Source organism: Chiloscyllium plagiosum, unplaced genomic scaffold, assembly GCF_037043375.1.
Source record: "Chiloscyllium plagiosum isolate Xiang-an unplaced genomic scaffold, Cpla_swu_hap1 HiC_scaffold_47, whole genome shotgun sequence".
Taxonomy (NCBI): domain Eukaryota; kingdom Metazoa; phylum Chordata; class Chondrichthyes; order Orectolobiformes; family Hemiscylliidae; genus Chiloscyllium; species Chiloscyllium plagiosum.
Genome location: NW_028270185.1, coordinates 30,350,317 through 30,367,691, shown reverse-complemented (window position 1 = coordinate 30,367,691; position 17,375 = coordinate 30,350,317). Strand labels below are relative to the sequence as shown.

At 44.6% G+C, this 17,375-nt stretch overlaps 1 protein-coding gene across 1 annotated transcript; it reads left to right on the top strand.

The window, feature by feature from the left end:
* Positions 1-609: 609 nt before the first annotated feature.
* LOC148136051 (neuropeptides capa receptor-like) lies at positions 610-9,705 on the top strand. The gene is made up of 2 exons (XM_087983933.1): positions 610-676; positions 8,464-9,705. Exons 1-2 carry the CDS (start codon positions 610-612, stop codon positions 9,342-9,344), a joined length of 948 nt encoding a protein of 315 aa, XP_087840059.1. The 3' UTR covers positions 9,345-9,705.
* The last annotated feature ends 7,670 nt before the right edge of the window (positions 9,706-17,375 follow it).

Genomic DNA, 17,375 nt, shown 5'->3' with positions numbered 1-17,375 from the left:
AGTGCTGTAATTTTCTTTGTCTTTGTCCTTTGTAGTTTTAAAGTAGTGATGGAAAAGGATAAACCTGATCTCAAAGTTAAGGAAGGCAAATTTTGACAGTATTAGGCAAGATAGAATTTCCCAAATGAGTTATAAAACTGAATGAACAAGGAAAGCTGGGGGATAACAGCGTGCAGTAGAACAGCTCTCAAGCAGCTCTCCAACATGAGGTATTGAATGTCTGAATAGCCTCAGCAGAATGAAGGTCATCACTGAAAAGGATATCAAAAGGTATTGAGATATTGATGTGGCTAATAGTGCTTGAAATAATTTAAGTATTGTTGTTTGAAGACAAGTTGGAATTAACGGTTGAGACCAGGATCAGATTAGTGCAGTCTTTGGGGTATTCAATTACAGATTAAATCTCAATGACATCACATCATTAAAATAAAGCTATTGTTCAAAATTATAAGAAGCCTGAAGGTGCAATCACAGTTTCCCAGTGGAGATGCAACACAATATAAAATAAAGTCTCTGGACAAAATAAATGTCTCATCTCCAATTCTGAGAGGATTCTCCAATTTGGACAGATTGTCAGCAGCAGGAAGGGGGAGGTTGTTTCACAACAGAATGTATTTTCTAAGACTAAGGATCGCTACAGTATACTACACCACCCTTGCCATTGTTGGTGTTCCTGGTAGGCATTGTTATAACTTTAAGTTGTATAAATCGCTGCATTGAAACATAGTTATTTCTACTTACAACTGATAATTGTTATATTTCCATTTAGCAAAGCAAATCCTGATGTCAGACAGTAGTTCAAAGTTTGTGCGAAGATTTGTAGCTCGGGTGCTCGTTGTTGTGGTTCTGTTCGCCGAGCTGGAAGTTTTTGTTGCAAACGTTTCGTCCCCTGGCTAGGCGACATCATAAGTGCTTGGGAGCCTCCTGCGAAGCGCTTTTTGATGTTTCCTCCGGTGTTTATAGTGGTCTGTCCCTGCCGCTTCCGGTTGTCAGTTTCAGCTGTCCGCTGTAGTGGTTGGTATATTGGGTCCAGGTCGATGTGTTGTTGATGGAGTTTGTGGATGAATGCCATGCCTCTAGGAATTCCCTGGCTGTTCTCTGTCTGGCTTGCCCTATGATAGTAATGTTGTCCCAGTCAAAGTCATGTTGCTTGTTGTCTGCGTGTGTGGCTACTAAGGATAGCTGGTCGTGTCGTTTTGTGGCTAGTTGAAGTTCATGTATGCGGATTGTTAGCTGTCTTCCTTTTTGTCCTATATAGTGTTTAGTGCAGTCCTTGCATGGTATTTTGTACACTACATTCGTCTTGCTCATGTTGGGTATCGGGTCCTTCGTTCTGGTGAGTTGTCTGAGCGTGGCTGTTGGTTTGTGTGCCGTTATGAGTCCTAGGGGTCTCAGTAGTCTGGCAGTCAGTTCCGAGATGCTCTTGATGTATGGTAGTGTGGCTAGTCCTTTTGGTTGTGGTATGTCCTCGTTCCGTGGTCTTTCTCTTAGGCATCTGCTGATGAAGTTGTGCGGGTATCCGTTTTTGGCGAATACCTTGTATAGGTGTTCCTCTTCTTCTTTTTGCAGCTCTCGTGTATACAAGAGTATACAGGAAAGCCACACACACAGACCAAGTCCTAAACTATGAAAGTAACCACCCCAACACACACAAACGAAGCTGCAACAGGACACTATTCAAAAGGGCCACAACACACTGCAGTACACCAGGATTGCGAAAAGAAGAAGAGGAACACCTATACAAGGTATTCGCCAAAAACGGATACCCGCGCAACTTCATCAGCAGATGCCTAAGAGAAAGACCATGGAACGAGGACATACCACAACCAAAAGGACTAGCCACACTACCATATATCAGGAGCATCTCAGAACTGACTGCCAGACTACTGAGACCCCTAGGACTCATAACAGCACACAAACCAACAGCCACGCTCAGACAACAACTCACCAGAACGAAGGACCCGATACCCAACATGAGCAAGACGAATGTAGCGTACAAAATACCATGCAAGGACTGCACTAAACACTATATAGGACAAACAGGAAGACAGCTAACAATCCGCATACATGAACATCAACTAGCCACGAAACGACACGACCAGCTATCCTTAGTAGCCACACACGCAGACAACAAGCAACATGAATTTGACTGGGACAACACTACGATCATAGGGCAAGCCAGACAGAGAACAGCCAGGGAATTCCTAGAGGCATGGCATTCATCCACAAACTCCATCAACAAACACATCGACTTGGACCCAATATACCAACCACTACAGCGGACAGCTGAAACTGACAACTGGAAGCGGCAGGGACAGACCACTATAAACACCGGAGGAAACATCAAAGAAGCGCTTTGCAGGAGGCTCCCAAGCACTGATGATGTCGCCTAGACAGGGGACGAAACGTTTGCAACAAAAACTTCCAGCTCGGCGAACAGAACCACAACAGTCAGACAGTAGTGTCCTCACTTATTGAGTTTAAAGCGAATAGTTTGTCAGTTCGGAGGTTCCTCAGTAATCTTCGGCATTGTGTGTTTCCCTATACTGTACAGAATGGGTTTACACTGAGGCCATATTGATGGAGTTTGGCTGAGCACCGGCCCTGGCTGATCTAGAAAGTGTTTTGGAAGACCACCCTCTCTCTGTGGTAGTTGACAGCCTGCTATCGGTCAGATGGGTTTTGTAACAACCCACCTCTCAGTGACACCTGGTTTTTCCCATTCCTTGATGGAAAGGGATTGTGTTGGTGGATCTTGCTCAGTCAGCTTGCTCCAAATGGGAGCCCAAATAAAACAGGGCAATGGGTGGGTTCAGCAGGTTATTATGGAGTAAAAAGTGAGGGTCAGCAGAGATGGCTTTGACCATCTTGTGGGTTTTTATCAGTCAGTAGATGTGTGGGGTCATGACGTTGGTGAGGACAGATCACTGGGTTAATGCAAGTTTCCACTGTGTGAGATCAATGTCTGCAGTTAACATTTCCAAACTTACTCTGTGGTGTAATTCCTCAGCTGAGGAAAGAAACTCCATCTGTAGCTCACAGACACTCTGCATTATCCAGAGATTGATTGGAATGTTGTGTACTGTTGATCCAGATCTCCAGGAATCACTCTGAGTGAAGGTATTCCTGATCATGGAATTGTACTGAATGGGGATCACAAACCTCAGGCTGGACCCTCATGTTGCTGGGAGGATGTGTCATTGTAGAATTGTACAGAGTGGGGTAATTGCTCAGATATGAACTTCTGAGCCAGTATTCTTGCTTTTCTATGGGTATCTGTAAACGCAGCATTGGAGTAAATGGGGAGCACTAATAGCAGAATACCTGTGACCTCAATTGCAAGTGTTACAGGGAACGTCTTTAACTGTGGAACTGTATTACATGTGGGTTAATAGGAACACCAGGTTCCAGTGACAATGTGATTCAGTCAGCATCTTTCAGTTAGAATTTTACCGAGTGTGGTTCCTAACCAAAGGGGAACAACTAACCCCAGTGTCCAAGTGTTACTGGGAGAATCTCTCAGATAAAAATTACACTGAGTAGGGGTTACTGACTGGAGGGGAACAACTTACCCCTGTAGTTTTGCGCAGGGAGGAGTAACTTTAATTGTTTGTGAGGAATTGAATGCAATGGAATATCTGACCGCAGTGGGAAATAGAATGATAACTTGATTGAAACCATGTGATGCTTTATTTGTATTACATTTCTCATTTCTGATCTGTTCACAAATGGAGCTGTGAATGTAGCTTGGAAATACGATGGATTGCATGTGGGAAAATCTTCTCAGTTGGGTGAATATGTTTGGTCCAAAGTTTCCAAAGTTAGATGATCCGTTGGAGATAAACAAATATAAGTCAACAATGTGGAGCTGGAGAAGCACAGCAGGTCAGTCTGCATTGGAGGAGCAGGGAAGTCGATGATGTTTGGGGCTGGGATCCTTCATCAGGGCAGGGGAAGGGAGGGGAGCAAAGAAATAAATAGAGGGAAGGGGATAGGGCTGGGGGAAGGGCAGGTAGGATGGTGATAGGTGGATGCAGGTAGGAGGTAATCGTGATTGGTTCATGGGGAGGGGTGGAGTGGACAGGTGAATAGGAGGATGGACATACAGGAATAAAAAAATTATTTGGATAAAAGTGTCTGTTTCAACAAATAACTGACTTTAGTATCTGCAATATTGTGACTCTGATTAATAATTGAGTTTGAGAGCATTACAGAGAATTAACAGTACAGAATGCAGAATCTAGGCCATTAAGTCGAGAAAATCATGAATGAGACATTTGACTTAAGACTTTACAACTCAATCCTGCCCACCACATTTAATGTCACTAACAGAGCTCACAAATCCAATTTCTCGAGTTGTGGGCATTTCTCTTCTTTTCATATGATAATGACAAACATTCTGACTCTGCCGGGTGTCCAGACTGTCACACATTGCCCATTTTTTATTCCCAGCCGCTGATCTTCCAAAGAAGCAAGTGTTAACTCTAAAGTGTGACAAACTCAGGACTGTTTGACTTGCATTTACAGAATATCTGTTCCTTAATCAGATCTTAATCACATCATAGAACACCAAGTTATAGTTCAACAGGTTTATTTGGAAGTACAGGCAGTCAATCCTTTATTCAAAATCCTGAAATCCGAAAAGCTCCCAAATCTGAAGTTCCTTTTGTGAAGTTTTTTCTCATTCACAAAGTTGTTTGGCGTGGAAACAGTTAACCCAACTCCACACCCACTCGACCCACATCAGATGTGACGAGGGGGGCATGAGCCAGCACTCAGCAATTCTGTCTCAGGGCCTGTAGTACTCACCAATGAGTCTGCTGTTCGGTACAATTTTTTTAAAAATCACCATTAAACTGTCACTTATTCTGAAATGCGAAAACTTCAGAATTCCAAAAACCAACTGGTCCCAAGGGTTCGGATAAAGGATTGTGTAGCTGTAGTAGCTTTCGGAGCACTGCTCCTTCGTCAGGTAGCTCATGGGGGAGGTTCATAAGACACAGAATTGAGAGCACAAGAGCATAGTGTCATGCAACTGATACAATATATTGAAGAAATCTAGATTGTTGTTAAATCTTTCTTTTAGAATGGGTTGCGGGTTTTGATTCACTAATATGTAAATCCCAGAATTTCTTTCAAGTCATATTCCCGAGATAACTTAAGGTTTTATAAAAACAAGTGACATTCCTGCTCAGACAATGCATTAAATGTGTGAGGTGAGAGACTGTATCTATTCCATCCTTGAGTCAGACTGGTTCTAGTTCCAACGTAGGAATTTATAAAATGTTACATGGATTGACTGCCTGCATTCACTGCCTGCAGGTTGTGTGCTTCTTGAGCAAAATAGATTGTATCTACAAATACAATTCTGCAAATGCAAATTCAGCCCATTGGCTTAAATGTTTGTGTGTGTGCATGTGAGGGAGAGGAGTGTGCGTGCGAGCGAGACCGTGTGCTTGGTAGAGTGTGAGTGTGGTGGAGTATAAGCCTGTGAGAGGGTGTGCTTGTGAGGGTTGCGTGTGTGTGTGTGGCTGAGAGAATATGTATGTGAAAGAGTCAGTGTGAGTGTGTATAGTGTAGTGGAGTCAACTGTAGTGTGACATCAACCCCAGATCCCAGTTGAGGCCATCCTCTGGGTATCAAATGTGGCTATTGACCACTCCACCTATACGCACTCCACTAAGCATGCACACACTCACACTCTGTCCCTCTCCCCCACCGCTCCAACACACGCACTCTCTCTTTCTCTCCTTCTCACATGCATGCACACACACACATATGTCAATGAGAAGAATTTGTATTTGCAGAATTGTATTTGCAGATACATTCTATTCTATATTATTGACCAGAGACAAAGTAATTTGTATTTTAACCTCATCCATAAACACACCCTTGGCGAAAGCAAATTCAACAAAATAGTGTGATTCTCATTCCATTCTTCTCATTCTAACGTGGCAGAATAAAATACTGAAAGAACCCTTTCAACAACTGACAGAGCCCTCAAGATTTTCTGTAGTAGCAGAGAGAGAGCTGTATTGACCAGTTTCAACTCCAAAACACGAAGTTCAACAAGAGAAAGCAGAAACTAAAACCCTGGGAGTTTGTGAGCCTAACTCCATCCACTCAGGTGTTTTTCATGTAAAATTAATAAATAACAAAACTATTTAATCTGCTTTCCATGGAGCAGACTCCTCACCATTAGTTGACAATAGCTCTCTTCAAGAGAACAGGACAAAATAAATCCCTCTTAGAGGCATATTTCCGTCACACTGTCGTCCCATGTGGCCCAGACCATGTTTGAATGAAAGCTTACCTCCTCTGAAAGACATTTGTGAAGGAGATGGGATTCTTTTTCCTGACAACTGATAACAGTTTGGTGGTCACCTGTTAAGTCTAGATTTGTATTGAATTCACTGTCTGCCGTTGTGGATATCGAACCCAGCTCCCCTTGATCTCTGAAATCATTGTCTCACAAGACCAAAACACCATCATCTCCCCTAATCTTTGACATTGGACTGGATCCACAGCAGCAGTCCCTGATACCAAGCTCCAAGAAGGCAGCGGAGTAGGATGTTCCAGCCAGAACTCATCCGCGCCACGTGTTCTTCTTTCTCTTTTCCTGCTCTTTTTCTTCCTGGCCGCTGGTGAGCAATGATTCCTTGCCTGCAGAGATGATTCCCAGCCTTTGGTGACGACTCCTGGCCTCTGGGAAGCGACGATTCTTTGCCTGCAGAGATGATTCCCGGCCTTTGGTGATGACTCCTGGCCTGGCACAGCAGCCTCCGCTCACGGTCTCCTGGCCTGGCACAACAGATTCCTGGCATTTTGAGGCAGCCTTCTAGCTTCCCATAGCAGCATTCCGGTGAGGCACGGTATCCTCCTGGCCTGTTGTAGGGGTCTCCCAGCCTAGCACAGCAGCCTTCCGGTGTGGTGTGCCATCCTCTATTCTTGGCGCAGTGACCTCCCAGTGTAGCAACCTCCTGACCTGGTACGGTGGCCTTACAGCACAGTGACCAGGGGACCCCGCCTGGTGCAGCAGCCTCCCGGGGTGACACGGCAATGTCCTAGTCTGGTGTAGCAGCTTCCTTGCAAAGCAGCTTCTAGGATTGGTGTGTTATTGGCGCGGACTGAAAACTAGCTGCCAGCGTGGTCTGCTGTCCTGAACTTTTACTTTTGTATCTCAGTTGGCACTGTAATTGGTGAGGTATAAACTCCTCACTGTACTCATTGAGTTTATGTAACAATAAAGGCTATTCTGTGTTTGGTCTCCTTGAACAAGTTGTGATGCAATTCTGGTGATCTCCACAGAGAGTGCTGGTTAAACCGTGAAGATTCCTAGCCCTAGTGTGTGCTCCAAATCTGGGAGGGGGATCTCCATTCACAAGGAGAGAGCCTAGGAGAGCTTTGCTTAATTCCACATAAAGTGTCTGATTTCTAAAGATGCAATGAATGATGCTGCATGGATTCAGATTTTATTTATGTGAAGACTATGGTTTACAGGCTTGAACGTGTGGGGGAATTCCATCACAAATATTGGAAGCTGGATGGCATGGTTGCTCGGTGGTTAACACTGCTGTCTTGCAGCACCAGGAAGCCAGGTTCAATCCCAGCTTCTGGTGACTGCGTGCCATTTATATATTTTCTCTCAGTCTGTTCTGGGGGCTCTGGTCTCCTTACACAGTCCAAAAATGTGCAGGGTCGGTGGATTGGCCATGGGAAACACACGGTTACTGGGATTGGGTAGGCAGCTGTTTGAGTGGGATGCTCTTCAGAGAGTCGGTGCAGACTTGTTGGGCTAAAGAGCTTGTTTCCACACTGTACAGATTTAAAAAAAAACTCTTGTATATGATGCTATCTAACCTGGGACATGATGGTTGGATTCACTGCTGAATACCTTCATAATTCAGATTGTCAGTATGTTCAGTCCTGTGCATGAGGGAGTGACTCAATGTCCAATCTTTCATTTGTCCATATTGTGGAGGGCATCCATTCCTGGATACTGTGGAGTGATTCAATATCCTGCACTATCTGTCATATAATGTGGACATACAATTCTGGAGGCAATCTGAGCTGCGGAAACTCCAAAGCTGAATGCAAACATTTTGCAGTCAATGTCCATGTCAGGTGTCTCCTATTCTTTATTTTCTTGATCCCAGGTGTCTTCTTGGGGATGTTGTGGTCTTATGGGAAACTCCTGCCAGTCACAGTAACCTATAAAGGAGAAGAAACAACTTCTGCCTTCCCCAAAAAATATTGAGTACATTAATGTCTTTCTGGGAGTAATTTGCTAATCATGTGTCTCTTTGTGTCTCTAAAAGTGCAATTGATTCATTTGAGAGGTGTTACTATAGTGGTTCTGATGATAAGACACAGAACAACAAATACGTTTGTGCTAAAATCCATCATGCATAGAGAATATTTGATCAGTAACTTTGTCTTTTTCTCTCTCTCTCTCTCTTACAGTTAGTCTAACAGCAATTCTATTCTTGTCTGGAGGCAAGTGTGGTCTTTCGACATGCACCACTCGTTATCTGGTAACCATGGCAGTGTCTGATCTACTGTACGTTACTTTTGATATCATGCTTCATAAGTTTACTTACTATTATTATCCATGGTGTTTCCTGGACATCACTCCTGTTTGTAGAGCCATCTATGCCCTGAGCCGCTTGACCGTTGATTGTTCTGTCTGGTTCACTGTCGCTTTTTCTTTTGATCGATTTGTTGCCATTTGTATTCATCAGATGAAATCTCAGTATTGCACAGAGAAAACTGCAATGAGGGTTCTAGCAACAATCTGCATTTTCCTTTCTTTAAAGAATATTCCCAACTATTTTCGATTTGAAGCCGGAAGGATCATTAACAATGTTCCATGGTACTGTTACACCACCTACAGATATTATAATGATGCTCATTGGCTGAGTTATAGATATATTGAAACATTTTTAACACCACTTCTCCCATTCACTTTTATTCTCTTTCTGAACATCCTGACTGTCAGACACATTTTCGAAGCAGTTAAGATACGTAAGGGACTGAGGGGTCAAAGGAAAACAGAGAATGACCCCGAGATAGAGAGCAGAAAGAAATCTGTGACTTTACTCTTTGCTGTATCTGCCAGCTTCATACTTCTCTGGTTGGGGTATATTTTATATTTCTTCAATGTTGGTTATTATTTGGATGATTTTTATCTCTTCGAACTAATCACATTTATGCTGCGGGACTTAAGTTGCTGCACAAATGCATTTATTTATGTGGTGATGCAGAATAGTTTCAGAGACCAGTTAAAGTATGCAGTGAAATATCCACTTATAAAAATAATTCAATTGATGAATAAATCCACGTAGCTGAGAGTCAACATTGGATGCGGCAGATAATGGAACGAGGAGTCCTAGTGAGGAATGGACCGAAAGGAGAAGGAGGAGCAGCAACATGATAACACTCCTTTCCTCATGGGCAAGGAATGACTCCGTCTGAGGAGCAAAATGAAAGATACTGGAGGAGTAAAGCCAGTGTAAAGTGCTGTTAGCAATGAGCAACAGTTAGTAGGAAGTGGGGCAACAAAAGCCAAACCTAAAAAGGAATTAAATATTCTTCCGCACTGAAGTCTCTGATATATACATCTGGAAAAAGTGAAAGAAAAGTTCCTGTTATAAAGACTAAACAATGAGATGTGTAAACAGAAAAAAAGTCTGTCTTTTTATTGCAAATATATTTTTAGCGATAATTTACTTTGCCCATTTCCACACTGTCTGCCCTGCTCTGAGACTGTTATCACTCCATTTCATTATGCATTTCTTTACACAGTCTTTGGGAAAGTCGTTGGGAAACTCCAAGGCCCAATTAGAGGGCTTGGTAGCAGATGTGATCCGAAACTTGGGAATGGGGTCGGATATGGCAAATGAGGCAACATCTCATCATGAAAACATTTTGTGGCTCTCACTGTCTCCATGGAGCTCACTGTGAACTGACTCTGGATGAACCCTGTTTGCTTGTGGCTTCATATTGAAGGGTGTGATAAATTCAAAATGATATTTACATCATCATGAAGAATTGTTTCCATCTGCAGAACAGCTCCTATATCCCTGCCTCAGTTCATATTTGGTGAAACCCGTAATGTATTCCGTTGTTATATCTGGACCTTTGTAACACGCACCATATTGGCTGGAGACCAGATTAGAAACTCCATACCTTTACTTTGTCCAAGTGTCTTCCGCCATCCTTGCAAATTCCAGCAACTCCCAATATTCCCTGATCATCCAGTGACTGCAAAAACCAGCACAGGCATGTTGTCCTCCAAATTCTCGATTTTATATTCTCACTCGTATTCAAAATGTTCCATGTTCTTCCACTGATTTCATTTTTATTTCGGATTGTGTGAGTCTTGTTGCATAAACTCAATATGAAAGTGTTCGATGTTCTGCTATGCTGTAAATGTTACCAGCTGGTGTGATGGCTTAAAAATAATTACAGGTTTTGTTGCAGAAAGTGAAATGAAATGGTGTATAACAATCCCAGAAACAATAGTAAGTCTGATGATTGGGAGCAATTTAGGATCCAGCAGCACATGACCAAGAAACTGGTCGGGGAGGGACAGAATATGAATGCAGCCTTCCCTTGAAGCCAAGATACCACTTACATTCCCAAGCCATTTCTAATCTCGATTATCACCTCCACAACAGCACTCACAAACCTATTTGGAGGAATTGTATGGATGTTCATTCCAGTCCTACCAAGATGTAAACTGTCCATCTTATTGAGTTCTAGCCTGCTCCAGAGCTGGTCCTAATGCCTTGAAACATGCTGCCTGACCTTCTGAACCCGTTTTCCAGACACATGTTCAACCATCCAATTATTCTGCTCGGATTCTGATCAACACATGGGACTGGCAGTGATTCTGAGAATACTGTGTTCCACATCCTGCTTTTCAATCTCATTCCTTGCTGCTTCAAATCTGTTATATGGGCTACATCCCTGCATTCCCACCGAGGTCTTTGTCACCACATGGAGCACTACCTCTGTCGTTTGATCCTCCTGCAGCAGCAGAATTTCCTGCAGTTGTTCTGTGATATCCTTGACCCTGGTAGCAGGGAGGTTATCATCGCATGCTGAAGGTATGTTTATAGCTGTAGAAACTCCACTCTGTTCCCCTAACCAAAGAGCCCATTATCAGTACTATGTACCCATTGTTCCTACCTTCCTGACGTGACTCTGTCTGCATTCCTCTAATGAATCCTTTCCATCACAAGCTTCCAAAGCAGGAAACTGGTGTGTGAACTCGATCATCTCATGGGACCCCTGAGATACCTGGCTGTCACTTATTCCTTATTTACCCATACACACTAAACTGTGGTGGAGCCACCTCCATAAATGTGTTATTCCCCTAATCCTCAGCCCCGTGGATGGCCCACAGTTACTCTCATTCTGGAAAACAGAGCTCCAGTTTATGCACATTGTGACATTTCCAGGAGATATGTTTATCTCTGACATATCGAACTTCCCAGAATCCCACATTCCACAGGCTGACCATTTCTTTGCTCAGAGACAAAAAAAACTGCAGATGTTGAATTCCAAGGGAGACAAGCACGGGGCTGGAAGAACACAGCAAGCCAGGCAGCATCAGGAGGTGGAGAAGGCAATATTTTGAGGGTAACTCTTCTTCAGGACTGGGGGTGGGTTTGTGGGGAGCTGCAGATAAAGGGGGTGGCAGGGGCAGGGTGTTGGTCGGGATAGGTGAAGACAGGTAGAGGGTATGACCTGGTTGGTCAATGGGAGGAGTGATATCCGGTTGGTGGCTGGGAGGAAGGGTCAATGAGAAGAATGGAAGAGAGGGGGAGGGTCTAGGAAGGGAATCAGGGGATGGGAAAGGGGGTTATTTGAAATTGTCTCACCTGTCAGGACTGTTTGGGGCACTGGATGGAGGTGAAGGGGATGGTGTGCTGGTAGATTTTGCATCATTGGTGAGACAGAGGTTCACATGCCTCTCCTCCAACCTAGTTTACTGTATCCAGTGCTCCCGGTGTGGTCTTTTCTACAAAAGGGAGACCAAACATAAACTTAGTGAACAGTTTGCCGAGCATCTCGGCCAGGCCCACAGAGGCCGAGCGGACCTCCCAGTCACAGCCCATTTTAATTCCCCTTCCCACTCCCTTTCTGACATGACCATCCTCGGCCTCCTCCATTGCCACTACAAATTGGAGGAACAACACTTCATCTTCCGCCTGGGCAGCCTGCAGTCTGGAGTACTCAACATTGAGTTCTCCAATTTCAAACAACCTCCCTTCCCTTCCCCTGACTCCATTCCCAGCCTTTCCCCTCTCCCCTCTCCCTTCTAGCCACAAACTGGATTCATTCCTCCCTTCGACCAAACAGCTTGACCTGTCTTCACCTCACCACTCTGCTGCCCCCCACCCCCTTTATCTGCAGCTCCCCTTACACCCACCCCCAATTCTGAAGGAGGGTTACAACCGAAACATTGCCTTCTCCACCTCCTGATGCTGCCTGGCTTGTTGTGTTCTTCTAGCCTCCTGCTTGTCTACCATTTCCTTGCAGCAGAGCTGTCTAATCTTATTTTGTAGTTACTGACCAGTTATAACATGTTGAATGGCTTACCAGTTAGTCCCAAAAATCTCCTTCCTCTGCACTGTATGAGGAACCAAGCACTTGGCATTGCTACTCAATGAAAGCAAATGAAAAGTGGAGAAGAGTATTCTGTTCCCCCTTTCACCCAATCCATCATTCACCAAATTCACTCTCTGTGAGATCACAGCTTTGAGCTCTGTCAATCCCTTCCTGTCCCTACATTGTAACTGCTTCAATGACACAGTGGACAGGCTTCATTTTGCTTCAGAAACATACACTGCTTGAAATGTGGAAAGTTGAATGCAGGTGCCTGCCTTGGGAAGGTTGGAGATTTCAAACCAGAAGAGTCTGACACTTTATGCAACCCTGTGCTGTACCTGTCCTGGGAATGTCTGATCGTGATAGTGCAGGGGTTTTTATTCTGGAACCAGACTATACTCTACCTGATGTAGGATTGCTTTATTGGGAAGTGTTGTATACAATATGTGTCCCTGCTCAAACCTGTAACAAAGAACAGTTAAAAACCTCTTCAATTTCATTGCCACCACCACCCCAACTTGTTTCTGAACACTCACTGCAGATTGATTGTTCACTACCTGCACTTCCAGATCACTTGGATGATCTTGATACCTCAATAAGGTAAAAATCACACAATACCAGTTTTTGGTCCAACAGGTTTATTTGGAAACACTAGCTTTCAGAGCACTGCTCCTTCATCAGGTGGTTGATGGAGTGTCACTCCAAAAGCTAGTGCTTCCAAATAAACCTGTTGGACTATAACCTGGTGTTGTGTGATTTTTACCTTTGTACACCCCAGTCCAACACCGGCACCTACAAATCTAATTAATAACTTCTTGATTCTCAATTCTTGACAAAACTTGAGACATTTTAATACAACATGATCTGATGGTCAACGTGATATATAACTGGGTATGATCTTTGTGAATTTGTGCAGGATCTCCACCTTTGTAACTCAGCAACATTGCACAATTTATGCAAACTTGCAATTCAGGGAGTGGCACTGAGGGTGTGGGATACAATCAGAGGATCAATAGTGACAGAGCTCTCTGATTATAGCAGAGTACCCAGGAATGTGCAGGCTCGGTGGATTAGACATGGGAAATGCCGGGTTACAGGGATATTGCAGGAAGGTGGGTCTGGCTTGAGACTTTTCGGAAGGTCGGCAAAGACCCGATGGGCCAAATGGCCTGCTTCCACACTTTCGGGAGTCTATGGTTCTACAAAGTGCTCAGTTGGGCAGAAAAGTGACAAATCAAACTCAAACTGGAGAAGGGTGAAGTCATTTGTTTGGGAAGGGAATGTTGAGCCTGTGCAAGAACAGCAAAGCACAACATTGTGGGGCAGTGCAAGATGATATTTGGGCAGGCACTGTGTATAATAGACAGACACAAGCAGAGAAATAGAGACAGCTAGAGAGAGAGAGACAGCTAGAGAAAGAGGGAGAAAGAGATAAAGGGTAAAGTCAGGCACAAGGACGAAGAGACAAATGAAGTCAAACGTTCTTACATCGAGGTCAAGAGAGAGGAAACAAAGATAAGGACAGACAGAAACACAGTGAGAGGAGGGCGGGCACAGAGAGAGAGAGATAGAGACTTACTTGATAAGTCTGTGAGACCACACTCCTAATTTTGGCACAAGCCCCAGGAGATTTGCAGGGTCCACAAGGCTGATTCTGGCATTGTCTTTTCTGGTGCCGAGACCATGCCAGGTTATCCATGTGGTTTCATTTCTTCATTGAGACCTTGTTAGCCATTGATACAACTTGCTATTTCAGAGAGTAGCTAAGAGTCAATTGTGTTGCTGTGAGTGTGGAGCCACATGTAGGCCAGACTAGGTGAGAATGGTAGATTTCCTTTCTTAAAGGAGATCAGTGAGCCAAATGGATTTTTCTGACAATTAACAATGGTTTCATGGCCATTAGTACATTCTTAATTCCAAATCTTTATTAATGAATTCAGATTTCACCAGCTGCTGTGATGGGATTTGTACCTGAGTCCCAGAGCATTTGCTGAGGTTCTGGATTAATCTGCAATCCAGCCCCCTGAGCCCCCACGACACCCCCCCCCCCCACCCCTCCCCCAATTTGATAAACTCCAACAGCATGTAAACTCCTCCAGCCGCTACACCCCTCCTTGCCTCTAAATGACTCATAGAACATAGGACATAGAAAAATACAGCGCAGTACAGGCCCTATGGCCCTCGATGTTGCGCCGATCCAAGCCCACCTAACCTACACCAGCCCACTATCCTCCATGTGCCTATCCAATGCCCGTTTAAATGCCCATAAAGAGGGAGAGTCCACCACTGCTACTGGCAGGCCATTCCATGAACTCACGACTCCAGGCCTTACACCCCTCAATATCTCTGTAACTTCCTCCAGCCCCAACATTACTATCTCTGTAATCTCCTCCAATCCCTCCAACTCTCTCTATAATATCCTCCAGCATCTACTTGCCTCCCCAGATCTGTAATGAGCTCCAGCCCAACACACATCCCTATCTCTGTCAGCCCCGACTCTCCTCCTTGTCTGTAATATTCTCCATGGGCCGACAGAATGTCCCCACTCTCCAAACTCCTCCAGCCCCTCCACTCGTCCCAATCTCAGTAACCTTCTCCAATCCCTACAGACTTCCATACCTCTGTAAAACCAGTATCTTTCCATTTGTGTATAACTTCATCCAGCCCCAACTCACCATCCTGTCTCAGAGCCCCTTCAAGCACATACACTCGGCATATCTCCTCGGCATAACTTCCTCAAGCATCAACACCATTCCCGAGTACTCTAAGCTCCTTCAGATCTACACCCTCCCTATCTCTGTAATCTGCTCCAGCCCTGACATCCCTCCCTATCACTGTAACATCCGCCATCCCCTACACTGTACTCTATCTCCGTCAGCCCCTCCAGCCTCTACAGCCCTCCCTATCACTGTTGCCTCCTCCAGCCCCTACACAACTTCCTGTCTCTGTTACCTCCTCCAACACTTACAAACCTCCCGATCTCTGAAAACTCCTGCAGCTGCTACACATCTCCCTATCTCTGTTATCTCCTCCAGACCATACAGTTCTCTCTATCTCTGTAACCTCTACTCAACCCTGCACTTCTCGATATCTCTGGAACTTGCTCCAGCCCCTAAACTCTTTCCTATCATTGTTATTTCCTCCAGTCCCTCCAACTCTTCCTAACGCTGTGTCATCCTCCAGCCCATGCACTGCTCCCTGTCGCTGTAACCTCTCACAGCAACTGCATCCCTCCCTATCACCGTGATTTCCACCAGTGATGTCAGGATTGGTTTGGTCGGAGGAGAGGAATAATATTTGGAATTTAAGTTTCTGACCCATGTTAAGAATCAATTCTGGATATTTTAACCAGTTTAACTAAGTTCTAAAATTCCTCAGAATAAATCTCTGAGCATTGATTCCCCATTCCCACCAAAACCTCAGTCAGTGCAAGAGAAAGATTTTTTTGAGGGACCTTTCAAATCTCACTACCTTCTGTCTGATCACCTCGCTAATGGATTTACACAACACAATGTGGTCTCTGTGAAGCTGTTTTGATCTTCTTGCTGATCACATTCACTCTCAGACAGATCAGCCAGAGACACGGTCAGTGCAGTGATCTAGCCTTCCCTGTGTTTCCTGGAGCAGCCTCATGTCTCCGATGAAGCCAGTTTATAAACCAATTGTCATGTCTGAGCTCTCTCTGTGATGTACACGGTGAGGTCACACTTTGACCTGTCCAGTTCAAGAGGCCTCACTACGATCAAACAGGGAGTTACTGAAACCCTCACTATAATGTCCCTCAGCCCCAGCACCCCTCCCTATCTCTGTAACCTCCTATAGCACCTAGAATCCTTCCATCTCTGTCACTTCCATTAATCTCTATAAACCTCCCTATCTCTGTAAATTCTGCCAGCCCCTAAACTCTTCCCTACCTTTATAACATGCTCCAGCTCCTGCACACCTCCCTAGGCCAGTCACCTCCCAGAGCACCTACAACCCTCCCATCTCTGTTACCTCCTTTAGCCACAACAAGCCTCCCTATATCTGTAAACCTGCTCCATCCGTACACCCCTCATCTCTCTAATGTCCTTGAGAAACTACAAATCTCCCTATCTCTGTCAATTCCGCCATCCATCAAAACTCATCCCTATCTTTGTAACATCTTCCAGACACTGTATCTGTACCTATCCCTATCTGTTCCAGCCCCAACATCCCTTCCTCTTTCTGTGTCACCATCCAGCAGTTACATCCCTCCATGTATGAGAAGCCATCTTGACTATTGACATTATTCCATATCTCTCCAACAGCCTCCAACCCCTATATCACTCCCTACTTCTGTAAACCCCTCCAGCTCCAACACCCCTCATTATCTCTGTAATCTCCTCCAGCACCTAAACCCTCCTTATCTCCTTATACCCCTCCAGCCCCTTCACTATCCCTACAGGACATAGACGCTTCAGACAGGACAGGGAGGGAAGTAAAAGGGGGAGAGGAGTTGCATTGCTGGTCAGGGATGATAGCATGACTGTGCTGAAGGAGGGCACTATGGAGGGCTTGAATAGTGAGGCATTATGGGTGGAGCTGAATAAAAAATGGGCGCAGTTACGTTGTTGGGGCTGTATTACAGGCCTCCCAACAGTGAGCGTGAGGTAGAAGAATGAATAGGTAAACAGATTATGGTAAACAGGGTAGAGATGATAAAAGCAAATTACTGCAAATGCTGGAATCTGAAACCAAAAGAGAAAATGCTGGAAAATCTCAGCAGGTCTGGCAGC

Coding starts and splice junctions, on each gene's coding strand:
- LOC148136051 (XM_087983933.1), top strand. CDS start 610: ATGTATTTTCTAAGACTAAGGATCGCTACAGTATACTACACCACCCTT. Junction 677..8,463: donor TGCCATTGTTGGTGTTCCTG/GTAGGCATTGTT, acceptor TCTCTCTTACAG/TTAGTCTAACAGCAATTCTA.